General features: G+C 32.7%; 1 protein-coding gene across 31 annotated transcripts in view; it reads right to left on the reverse strand.

Annotated features, from left to right (window-relative positions):
- Dscam1 (Down syndrome cell adhesion molecule 1) overlaps positions 1-13,735 on the reverse strand; it is a 230,432-nt gene that overhangs the window by 25,321 nt on the left and 191,376 nt on the right. For 20 of the 31 annotated variants that reach the window (XM_089092321.1, XM_089092325.1, XM_089092341.1 and 17 more), the window contains exons 22-27: positions 11,805-11,958; positions 9,074-9,190; positions 7,818-8,207; positions 4,584-4,755; positions 2,830-2,996; positions 330-524 (exon numbers count right to left, since the gene is read on the reverse strand). In XM_089092321.1, coding sequence (XP_088948447.1) covers positions 330-524; positions 2,830-2,996; positions 4,584-4,755; positions 7,818-8,207; positions 9,074-9,190; positions 11,805-11,958 — 1,195 coding nt within the window. Of the gene's footprint in view, positions 1-329; positions 525-833; positions 996-2,829; positions 2,997-4,583; positions 4,756-7,817; positions 8,208-9,073; positions 9,191-11,804; positions 11,959-13,735 lie in introns of all 31 variants that reach the window. The other 11 variants (XM_089092328.1, XM_089092334.1, XM_089092339.1 and 8 more) reach the window with 1 other exon arrangement.

Raw genomic sequence — 13,735 nt, forward strand, 5'->3', positions numbered from 1 at the left:
GTACAATTCACCAAAATGTACAACCTAAAAAATAACGACAAGAACTTTGGTACCTATGGTTCACAGGTACCTAGAATAGTCTGAAAATTATTAGGATAAAGTCGCTAGAAAAAAAAAACTTGACAGACCTGCAACAGTCAAAATTCTTTTCTCTAGTTTCATATAAGTTTAGAAAAAAGATATAAAACCATATCAATAGAGCAAAATCCGACAAAAATGGCAACATAGCAAATCAAAATAGCATGCAAAACTAAAACAAAGCGCAAATGATGATGGGTAAATTGAAACGGGAGACGTTACGGTGACTTAAAAAAATGTCACAATTGTACCTCTGAGTCTAGATTGACCACTTGAGTCGCGGCCCCTCCTGCTTAAGGCCACACAGACCACAACCATTCCAACAAGAATGACGACTAGAGTGGCAATAGTCGGGACCAGAAGATTTAAATCTTGGAGCCATTCTGGAATGTGTGGAAAGATGGCCGAAAGAATATTTGTCTTCTCAATCATCGGAGCGATTGTTGCTGGAACAGCAAAGCAGATAGATTAAGAGGAGCTGAGAAAAATAATTGCAATCTACAAAGCAGAATCTGAAATCAATAGGTTTTTGACATTGATACAAAATCATAACAAGCGCCCCCCCCCCCCCCATGAACACCTACGTTGAACATTTTTAATTGAATTTTCTTCTTTTCTTTTGCTAGTTTTTCTTCGGCAGTCAGGTTTGAAAATAAAATACAAATTCAAGTATTTAATGACCAAAAACCAATTCGATTCCAGATAAAGCCCACAATTAGCTACCATTACCAGAAAGCCATATTTATTCTTCATACCTTTAGGATAATGATTATTTGACCTTTTTAGTACAATGATAACAACAATAGCTGCTATAATAACGAGAATTGCGGCACAGATGGGTACAATCAAGTTTAAATTCATTAGCAGCTTTAGTATCTCTTCGTTGTTTGCTGAGTCAGAGGCTGGGGCTACGGTGGCTAAAACAATAAATTACATTAAAAAACAATCTAAAATAATGTCATCAAACAAGCATAAATTAGTCCTAAAATCAGGGACTTTCTAGATCAGAAAACTATATATATAAACTATAAGTAGAACTGTATAAACTATATTTATCCATATTAACTATTTATAGAACTGGAAAATTGTTGTTTCTTCAGCCTGTGTAGAAAAGAAACGTGGTACAGAAAGTAGATTCACAAATCCAGCAGTTATTTTCAGATTGTTATCAATTGACAATTGTCCTTTAATACAAAAAAAACCACAGGTGCTTAAACGTTAAATAAATATATTTTTTCCTTACTTTCACCTGAAATTCAAAACTTATATAATATTTCATTTAGAATTGTGGCACATACATATTTTGAAAATCTACAATTCGGCGTTAAATCGTTTGTCAAATCCCCGAATGTAAATCTAGCGGACATGAGACTACATAAATACATACTACATACCTCGCATGAGATGAGTAATGGCGTGTATTTACAAATTGTTGTGTTTCAAAGTTTTACCATTAACATAGTAGAATTAGGAACTAAGACAAAATGCGATTGGGTCAGGGTCTTATTGCACTTTATGTCGTTTTTAGTGATACTAAAGCAGTTTGGTAATGTATAGTAATGTGCTAGTGCTACTAACAACTTATTGGAGCCTCAAGCTACCCGAGCTCGATGCAGTTGTGCACATTTTGAGGAGCTGGATCATATTTGAGGGTCCAGAACTCCAGTCTATAAGGAAATTTATGACAGAGTTCACAACGGTACCGTGCGAACTCAACAAGTTAAATAAATACTAGTTGTACTGATTGCCAAAATTTTTTGATGTGATAACAGACAGAATAAAGTTCCATAAGCCTTTAATAAAAAGATGTGAGTGGTGTAACTCTGAGTATTTATCTACTGTATCATTAATTAGCCTACTGATGTTCAGTTACAGATATTAAAAAAGCACTGGGGGTGTTTTGTTTTGTGTTAAACTAAGATCTTAACCCTATCCCTCTAAGTTGTAAACCAGAATGTAATAAAGACTGGTTAGCTTTCAGCATCTGGGTAGGTTTCCATAAAAATGGAGTTTTTTTTTTTTTACCAAAATATACAAATTCTTCTTATTCCGCTTACATAAATAGTTTCAAAACTGAATTTTACATTTATAACAAAAAGTTTTATCGAGTCTTCAAGAATTAAAACACCGTTGAAAAAAAGAAGAAGTTAATCGTGATAATGAATGGTCAAATTTTTCTGAGGTTATCTTTACTGCAATATTTATGTCTTGAAGTTTAAAGCCTTTTAACTACCAAAAGTTAGTTGTGTTCATCCTATTTAGTTTTCTAAATTTATATCGTTGAAAATCTAAAACCCTCACAATTGCTTAAGATCAGTCTTTCATGACTATATGAACTATATGAATAAGGCAACTGAGGTATTTAGGCAGTAGTGAGTAAGTGAACTTCCCCTGATAATCAATGAGAAAAAGTTCTCATTATGAAGATCATAGTAGCGAGCACGCAGTAAAGAATAGAAAGGAAACTATTAGAAATACTAACTTTTGTTTGTGTCTAAGTGTATGGCAACGACGGCGATCTGTTCAAAAGCGTGATAAAAAAGAGCACTAAAAATTGTAAAAGGAATGGACTCAACTGCCAACTTTTTTTTCCTACGTTAAAGTCATAAAATACAAATGTCTATACCAATATTATTACAAAAAAAACACAAGATAGCTCTTCTTTTGGTAGAAAAATACCCTAAAAAGAAGATCCTTAATCTGTTTTGGTAGAAGGAAACAATCTTGGTTGACTTGTAGCGGCTAACTTACCACCAGTTACCGTTAATGTGGCAAACTCATATTCAGCAACAGCGAATCCTGCATTGTTGTGAGCAGTTACTTTCAGATTGTACCATGATCCAGGAGCAAGGTCCAAAACGACAAAATTACCTCCTGGTTTCAAGCTGTTAGTCACAAGTGTCCAATCAGAAGACGACCTAAAATAATCTTTGCTGCATTTCAAACATTCGATATTCGCTATTCAATGAATCAAGACAATCTAAACTGTCTGAATTCAACAAATTATGGTCTAAAAGATCTAAGAAGAAGACAAAACTGCGCCGTTGACTCAAAAAATAATTGTCAAAATTCGTTCAACGAAGACAGAGTTATCTGCCTTCTTCGAAAACATAACCGTCAATACTTGCAATCGAAATGACTTTTTTCAAAATATTTTACGTTATCGTAAATATAGTTAATAATATTAACATTAAAAGCATAATTTGCTATAGTGTTATATCCTAGGTGCCATTCTAGTTTAGACGATCAGAAGATTCTACATACATTTCAATGAATACAGCTTAAACATAATAATCCTAGACTATTAACGTAATTTTGATAGGCGAATTCTTTAATTTTGCTGACTTTGCTAAGCTGAAAAGGGTAAACTTCAAATGCAGCAAGTCTGAAAAAAGAAGCAACACTGATGATATCTACGGATCTAAAAATATATCCCCAATATGATATTTTTAGAATGATATCCATAAAGAATGATATATACGAGCAATATATAAATCAGAATGTCAGATAGAATAGTTTGGAGGTATAACAAGCCAAATTAGATGAAATTTAAACCAAATTTGACCTGTTTATTCTTATCTTCAAATTAAATTAGACTGCTAGCTAAGCAGCTATTATAGACATTGTAACAAAACCGAAAGAGAGTTCAAAAAGAAATTAATTCGATCTAATCAAGTCCCCATTTTTATAATTTTGAGAACCAGGGATGGGATTAAAAGAAATAGGTCAAAAACGGAAAAATAAGAATTTAATATTAGATTTAAAGAGGTATTGGGGGAAATTTCACCTTCTTAACTGTTTTCTAGACTGGCTTAAAACTTAGTCTGGTCTTTCCAACCTTCTTGGTCTCATCTAGTCCTTCGTCTTCCCTCAAAGAAATGTGATATGAAAATTACCCGTTGAAATTAAGTTAAAAGAAACCATCGAAAAAATTATTGGTGAAACTGTATATAAATTAATGAAAACATTTTAACTTTTTGCAAACAGTGGCCATGAATTCTACCGAATATTTGATTAACTCCTGACCTTGTGCACTCCAAAATCTAAAGAGCATAATGTCAAAAAGTAAAGAGAAAGATCTTGCTGCCATCGAACATGATTCCAAGAACATTCTTAAAATAAGATGATATAGCCTTAAAATCAAAATCAACAATTTGTTTTCTCTAGCTCTTTTTTTCGTGGACAATCAGTTCTGTTTCTGAACAGTTAAGACAAGAACAAGAAACTAAAAAAAAATTAATTACTTGCTTTGGCGTAATAGCGAGAAAATTCTACCACCGGAAATGCTACAAACAAACAAGGAGGAAAGAAATTTAGTCAAACATTTTGTATGGTAGTCGGTTATTATCAGAAAGTATACCCGGATATGGTATACCACAGCGTGATACTCAATAATTAAAACGTGAAAAAAAAAATTAACATCTTGAAAATTTTAATTTTGGTACTTTTGCTCGGTAAAATGAGAAATTCAGTCGAAAAATTCTTAGGACGAAAATAAATATTACCTAATTTTATATTCCACAACGAAATATAGCATAGGACAGCCACCATCAGAAAATGTGCCAAGATGTAATGTAACGCTATTTGACGAAGGTTCTAAAAACTTGGAGGCTTCGGGTTTTGTTGGACCAGATCCTTTTGTACGGGTGTGAATAATTTCGGACCCTTCTCCAGTGCCTAAATCATTGAATATAACTCAACCAGCAGAATATTTGCTTAACATTTGAACAGAATCAAAATCATAACAATTCAAAATAATCAGTTTCACAAATTCAACAGTATCAACAATGTCAGTCATAATATTGGTTGGCAAACGGACAATTATATCTAATGCCGTTTTATTTTATTTATTTTTTTCGTAATACAACTTTCGTAACGGCAATGCAGTTGCCGTCTGAGATCTGGCAAGGTCTCATCAAGTGGCTTTGTAAACTGTAACTATTTACCTGTACAAAACAATAAAAAGAAAAAAACATTTGTTTTTTCAGTAAGCCTTCCTGAGATGTCACATCTGACCCTTGATGATTGCAGATAAAGAAGCTATTTAAGTATACGGATGAAGGTGTTTGGCCCGCCATAACAGATACTGTACGAACTATACGCTTCCACCAGTCTGGTATACAGTGCGTGTTACTCAGCTATAACATTTGTTATTGCACTGATCGAAAGAGTTATGAGAGATGTCGAAAGAAACTATTTCGAGACTGACAAAAGCATTAAACCACCAGCTACAAATTTCCATTCATGTAACGAACATTTCGTCCACCCAGATATCTTTCAAAAATGCTAATTAGCAACTGACGGGTAACCCTGAAGCATATGCCAATGTCTCTCAACAAGTTGAACAACTCCGGATAACGTGTTAATTCATTGAATGGATTCATGGCAAAATTTCATTCATAAAAAAATCCATTTATTTCACAAATTCTACATAAAAATCCTTAAGTTCCACAAATAAAAAATTCCATTTATTCCATTATTAAAAAAATAAATCTAGAAACTGTGAGAATTAAAAATTTATGAGTTAAGTAATTTTGTAAGTAAACTTTTTAAAAGAATAATAGATAAGATACACAAAGAATGATTAGATATTAGAAGAATTACTAGGGAGGAGCGTTTCTCACCAAGGCGAGGCTATGCAAGAATTAATTCTTTTTTTTTCATTTTAAAGGGACTCAAAACTAAGTACTATAGCGGTGGATGACAAACTTATTATCACCTCGTTGGTAAACAATTTGATTCAGTTGATCGACTTATTGTGTTGCTAAATCTTATCTCTATTGGTTTACCAGTGTCTTTTATTAAGATAATGGGAGTTCATTAAGCTAAAAACTAAACTTAACAGGCGAATAATAAAATCAAGAAACTCCGGACTAACCCAGAAAAAAAGAAGCTGTGACATTCGACAAAATATAATGCACAAAAACAGAATATATATACATTTCTGGCAAGAAGGAGTTCCTACTAATATCAGAAATTAAATATTTCAGTTTTATTCTTAGCAACTAAGGAAACTGAAGTCAACCTTTTGCGGGAAAGAAGCAGACTTTGCATCTTCACAAATATAAATCTAATGAGGGCCACAAATCCCAATCTACTGTTGCAAAATTTTAATACAATAAAACTACCAATACTTCATTATCACTCGGAGCTAATTTCGGAGACCACACTGCCTTTCCATGACGATAAAATAAAAGTTCAAAATAGGGATAAAATCCTTTTTAATAGACAGTGTATAATAAATTTCAAAAAAAATACCAGATATTTCGGTCACACATACAGTGACCGTCATCAGTAGTAAAACTGCTGATGATAGTAAACTGATACAGTGATCAGAAGTCACTGTATATGTGACCGAAATATCTGGTATTTTTGCGAAATTTATTATACAATGTCTATTAAAAAGGATTTTATCCCTATTTTGAACTTTTATTTTATCACTCGGAGCTACGGGGAAAGGAGACAACAAAGAATTTGAAGACAGTTCAATTAAGCTGCTACGAAGGGATTTATGACCTTCAAACTACTACGTCTTCTTTAGTCGTAGATGGACATTTGGGGACTAAATTACCTAGATTTAATTAGAAAAATACAAATGATAAGTTAATGGCTAATACTTTTAAGTATTAGGGATGAGCAACTTGTAAAACAAAGTTATAGGAGTGGTCGACAAAGAAAAAAAAAAATCCTGGTTACATAAAATAAAACATATTTTGGATCAGTCGGGTTTGCCGGGTTTACGAAGGAGATAGCTTTGTTTGGGAAGAAAGGAAATTGCTAACCTTCTTAAAGATTGATTATGTAATCATCAAATCCAAACGTAGCAAGACCAGTAAAGCAAATAACTAGATCTCGCAGCAAATTTAAAAAGTAAACTAATATTTTAAGCTCAATTTATCTTAAGTCAAATAGGCATACAATTTATGCCCGTTTGCAGTTTACAGGTGTGGAGTCCGCTCATGTTTGGAGAATGTCATTGGGCACCTAACCTAAAGAGACTGAGAGGGAGGGGGCGTGGGGCAGTCTACTTGTCAATATATAGATAAAGGACACTGATGAGGGGTTGGGCCATGTTTCAGTTAGAAACAGTGAACTTTCTTTAATCCGCAGCTCCTTTTTAAGTGGAATGACATCAGCAGTTTTTAATCCATATTTATCTCAACTTCTCTTACCTATATAGCAGTATTTGATAATTTAATAAAAAAACTTCAATCCATAATTTCTGTGCAAATCTAAAAAAATTGATCTTTGTCAATATAATTCAATTTGTTCAAAAGCTTCACTATATATTATTACTATTATTATTATAATGATACACTGCAAGAATTGAATCTTAAATATTTGATTTCTTCACGTTTGTCTGATAAAACTATATATATATATATATATATATATATATATATATATATATATATATATATATATATATATATATATATATATATATATATATATATATATATATATATATATATATATATATATATATATATATATATATATATATATATATATATATATATATATATATATATATATATATATATATATATATATATATATATATATATATATATATATATATATATATATATATATATATATATATATATATATATATATATATATATATGAGATAATATATTTTTCCTTCTCATCCATCTCGAACGATAACGTAAAAAAAAAAAATTATGTCCGTAAGTTTAGAAAAAGAGAAAGTGCTTATTGGAGAAACATACCGATGGTATTCTGAGCACTAGCATAAAGCTGATATTTTTGTCCACACTGAAGTCCTTCTACGGTGTATTCCAACTGAGAATTGGCAATTTGTATCTGTTCCCATTCACCAAATTCGGGTTTGTAATGAACAATATAAGAATAAATGGGAGCAGTTTCCTCTTTCTTTGGTTTCAATTTGATGGATATTGAAGATGTGGTGGATGATGTAAGTGATACAGCAGGTGGACTAGGTGGCGCATGCACCGTCAGTACATGAGAGATTGTATCCTGTCCATACGGATTCTCAACACTGCAGCTATATTCACCAGCGTCATCACGACTAACTTCTCGGATTAGCAATGAGCCATCTGGCAGAAGACGGTGACGGTCTGATGGTACAAAAGCAGATCCTAAAAAAATAAATTACGTATCTGTATTGTTCAAGCTCATACGGCTTACATAGCATAACAGATCTACACACAGTTTCTAGCGTTTGATGAATGACAGGGTTCCAAGTCTTTATTTTATCCTTTTTTTCTTTTGGGCAATGGAACGGGGCAGAGATTGAAACGTTTTGCAACGTGCCTAAAAACTGCAATTTTTGAAGTTTCCACAAAATATGCACAAAGAAAAAACCTGCCGGTTTAATCTTCGTGACCAGACATCCTAATATCCAAACTGATGGAATAAAAAAAAATACTACCTAATGATATATCCTGTTCAGATCATTTAAGGTTTGTCTTTTTAGCTCTTGCCAACGTTTTTGGAGAGGTACTTATCTTTCTGAAACTCAGTTTACTTATCAGAACTAATCAAGCACATACGATTTAAATAATGCAATATAATGAAAATTACACTATAGCTTGAGGGATGACAGTATTTCGAGTCTTTACTTTTCTTTTCTTTTTAAGGAACAAAATGAAGAAGGGAATGGAAATTTTACAAAAAGCCTGAAAATACACTTTTTCGTAGCTTCCACAAAATATGCGTAAAAAGAAAACAATCCTGCTTACTAAGATGCTGAACATACGTCCACGTTTACAGAAATTTTATTTAATGATACACCCCCTGAAGACAATGAAGGGTTTGCTTTGTTGCCATCAACATATTTGGAGAGGAGCTTCTCTAGGAGGATGAGGGGGGGGGGCAGTCCTCAAAAAGCATATTATCAGACCAAATTTATCGGGATGGGAAGGGGGGTTGGGTGTTGTGGCACTGCTAAGTTTAAAGAAAACACGTTCACGCGGATAAACAGACAACAAAAAGATAAACGCACCCTTGATCCTCCATTGGAGCTCGGGTACTGGAATTCCAACAGCTTGGCATGGTAGCTTAATATCGTCCTTGAAATTGACAGTAAATTTATCATCAAAGGAAGCAATTTTGGCTGGAACTGAAAAAAAAAAAAAATCGAAAATAGACACCAGGCACACTTATAATATGCGGTCACATCAGTCACACAAATTTTCTGCCTTATACTTGTAGAATATTGATAAACCGAGTTTGGGGGTTGAGTTGCACGAGGGTTCATTTAAATGTGGTTCGATTGCACGAGGGTTCAGTTCAACTGCAGTTCACTTAAATGGGATTGAGTTGCACGATGACTGGACACAGCAATAAAAATTTAGTGATGTGGACAAAAAAATTAATAACAGAAAATGTAAGAAATATATGCATTTATTTTTAAATATTAAACCAGAGAAGGCCGCTAGGAGAAAGTTAAATAAGTTTTCAATCAACGCAAAATCAACACAACTCCAAAAATAGTTAATATTTAGAAAAAAAAGAGAGATAAAACTGCAGCCTGTGCATGCTTTAATATTTTATTAATCAATTAAAGATATAACAAAAGTACTAGGGATTAAGCCATCACAAAGCGCAGGGCTCATGGTTCTTTTTTATTATCCATACTATGGCATAAAATTAGTTTCCTAAAGTTACTTTTTCGTGAAGATCCGCTAAATTTCTTTATTCAGTACATATTTGTTGCAATAAAGAGTATGAAATCCCAATATTTTCATGGAGCCTGCTACACACAATTCCAACAATCTTGATCTTAGGAGGTAAACGAAATTTCTATACGTGATTTTTTTTTTTTTTTTTTTTTTTTTTTTTTTTTTTTTATTAAGCACTTGGGTTGTTATGAATTGCACTCCTGTAGCAAGTGTTAAGTCAAATAAATAACAAGATTGTTTTTTTTTTATTGATGACTTTTTATCATTTTATAACATGTCTCAAAATTTACGTTGATAACATGTCTCAAAATTTTTGTTTGCATTATCTGAAGCAGTTTTCTCTTTCCTGTGACATAGATTCTTTACAACATGTTAATAGAATCACATCTTCGATATTGACCTGTAATTTCACTAAATACATTTTTGAGTTTTTCTGACAAACACAAATATTAAAAGAACATGCTCTACAATTTTTGGAGATTTTCTTCAAAGCCCCATTATTCTTTTTATTTATCCCTACTCAACTTTCGCATTGGTCAAACTCTCTTAAGTTTCTTAATCTTCTGACTATTAATCAGGTTAAACTTTCCATCTCTCACTATTGCATTACGACATCCAGTGCATCTATAACTCTTTCCATGATTCGCATATGCTTGTTCTAGCCTTTCGATTCTGGTAGATTGAATAAATACATATTTTCGTTTCTTAGGTCTAAGATGTGAGTATACAATGATTTCTGAAATTTATTTTACCACCTAACAATCCTATATTCGCATTTTTTAGTTTTACCACCAAAACAGAAGACGGCTCATCTTCTGCAAGTACTGCAGTATCATCAACCATAGTTACTGCTAATCTATCACCAAATATCAAGCAAAGGGCGTAAAACTGAGCCTTGTGGGACACAACGCCAATATCATTGACAACAACAGTGACATATGAACGCCCTTATACTTCTACCTAATTATGCAGATAACTTTCCACAGATTCCGGCATTATTCGGTTTATCAAAAAAAAAAAAAAAAAAAAAAAAATCGAGAGTCGATCTGTTTTTCTAAAACTAAAATTGAGAGTCAAAAGCCTTTCTTAAAATTATAAAAATGGCTGAAACAAGAGCTTTATTATCTAATGAATTAATAACATTTAAAAGAAGCTGTACTACAGCTTGTTCTTCAGACCGACCGAAAAAAAAACAACCAGGCTGCTTTTTTTCGAAGAAGTCACCTATCCAGATACTCGATTTTTCTAGGCTTTATTATTTTCCCTAGCAATTTGAAGAGGAAAGAGCAATTTGATATAGAGAAGTGTCTATATAGAAAGGAATAACTCGAGCTACTTTCCATCTATGTGGAAACAAGATTTCAGAATATAATTAATAAGCACGAAGATGGCATGGATGATATCCTAGACGAAACAGGTATGTAATTCATCTGATCCTGTAGTCTCTTCTAGGGCTCGAAACGGTTTTTTTATAATTCAGAAAACAGCAAAAAATTCTAACATTCATAGAACAAAGTAAATGCTTCAGAACAAAGGAGACAAAGAAAAATAAAAAGCAATAAAGTTCAATAGAAATTAAAGCAAGCATTTTAGAAAAATACAATGTAGCTCCATAGAATATAGAAACAATTTAATCAGTTAAAATATAATACCTTCAGTTAATTTTTAATTGAACCCAGTTACACGGAGACCAAGGGTGTGACCATGGTTTGGACGTTCTGCGGATGAAGGATGGCAGATTGCTAAAGATCGTCCTTGGCGGCCAACCATCAAGGGTCAAATAAAAAGCAGGTCGTACCCGAATGGGAGGATGTCGCAGGGAAAGATTTAAAAGAATTTGGAACTTCTTGGGAGGGTTTAAAGAGCAAGACTTTGGATAGATTGGAATGGAGGAGGTGCGTGTGTAGCTGTATTGGCCTTTGGCGGCTTGGTGCTATAGTGAGCTGTTAGTAATGGTAGTGCTAGTAGTAGTAGTAGTCGTTTTTTGGATATCACACATTTTTTTAAACACATCAATAAACTTCATAAGTGAAATAAATGCATATTTCTAACCTCTACTGGACGGAGAGATAGACACTTGTTTCGATTGTTCTCCTTCTCCAATGACAGTAAAAGCAGTGACCCAGAAATTGTACCTGTCTTCCTTGAGTCCAGATGCCTCGAAACTAAGTTGGAACGAAGGTACTCGATGACTTCTTATTTCTTCCTAGATAGTTTAAATTAATATTAGTAGTTTCATTTAAATGATTCGCACGTAATTTCAGCTAAATAGGGAAAGTTGTACAGGATATCAAAAGATATGAGAGATAACACACATACTTTTCTGATTCATGGTTAAATATTTTTTACTTACCCTTCAAAAATACCATAGATATCATAGGCATCATACCATATAATTACACACCATATATACCCTTCATGTTTAAATATTTTTTTAAACTACACTATCTTTCCATTTACAATTAAAAAGAAATGAGAATATGAAAAAAACTGGTATAGTTCTTAATGAGACATTGGAAAAATCAAAACAACTTTTGCTCATTAATAATAATAAAGGTCCGAATATTTCAGCTTCATGCCCGGAAGCATCAACGGGAAAAAATATAGAAAGAACAAAACATACTAACCTAAAATATACAAAATGCTTAAAGAAATTAGGAGAATAGAAATAAAACAGTATACAAAAGAAAGAAAATGAAAAAAAAACACATCTGAATAACGTCCAGTATTCAAATTTTTAAATATCACGATGCATAATGCACAAGGCAGGACAGATTAGGATATCTATCTGATAATAGTGGAAGATTTTAATAACGTCAAAGTCTTCAGTAAAAAAAAAAAAAAAAAAAAAAAAAAAAAAACAACTGGAAAACGTTGGAAACTATCAGGCAGTTCCCTGTAGTGAAAACATTCAGTCGAAAAATAGCAAAAAGTTGAATAATGAACGTTACTGATATATTGTGTTATCAGAGAAACATTCTGATCTGCCTTGTGCATTGTGATGCCTAAAAGTAGAGCGCTAGACATAGCAAGTTTTTTCTTCTTCTTTTTTCATTTTATTTTTGTATATCGTTCATGTTTTTTTTCCTTTCCTTTATGTTTTTTGTTTATTTTAGGTTAGTTTGTTTTGTCCTTTTTCTTTTCTTATTTTTCCCCGCTGGTTAGTTTTTTTTGTCCTTTTCCTTTTCTTATTTTTCCCCGCTGATAAAGGCGTCCGGACGTGGAACCAAAGTATTCGGACTTTTATTATTGAAAGTGAAAAAATGTTATTTGTCATTTTTCCCTTCCCATAATGAAAAACTCAGCCTATTTTTCTATATCTCATTTCGTTTTATTGTATGTATAGTCGAACAGTGCATCGTCTTCATTAATGTTGGGAAATATATTTGACTGCCAAAACCGAGTAGAATTATAACAGAATGCAATCAAGAAAAACTATAGATGAAGTAGATTTTCATATAATGAAGGTAGATTTCATCTACCTAAGGCTTGAAGACTATCAAGAGAGAAGAAAACGAGAATTAGTTTAGGGTTATACACTCGAACAAATGTAAAAACGAGACGTTAAGAATAGTCAGTTATAAGCTAAAACCATTTTAGGACAAGAAGTTCTTTTTCAGAGGCTTGGGAATCATTCTTTTTCTGCCTAACATTTAATTGAAGAGTTTCCGTCTAAGGATCTTTTACATCTAGTCATCGTTATCATCACTGTCATCGTTATTATCACTCCTCGATATCCCAGAAAGCAATGCATTCGGACGCATTTGCATTAGATTCTACGGACCTCATTTTTTTTTCTTTAAACTTTTGGTGAGCGTCAGAGGACTTTTACACTTTATCCTATACTTAAAGGAAATTGTCAGAGCCAAAGCTATGCTTTTGATCGCACGCCTATTCTTATCTTTTATAGTTTTGATTCGATAAAATCTTTCCACAATGATGATTGAGCAGGGAAGTCCAAAAATAAACAGAGTCACTTGAAG

This window comes from Artemia sp. Qi Xiang Cuo, chromosome 7 (genome assembly GCF_049724085.1).
Source record: "Artemia sp. Qi Xiang Cuo chromosome 7, ASM4972408v1, whole genome shotgun sequence".
Taxonomy (NCBI): Eukaryota; Metazoa; Arthropoda; class Branchiopoda; order Anostraca; family Artemiidae; genus Artemia; species Artemia sp. Qi Xiang Cuo.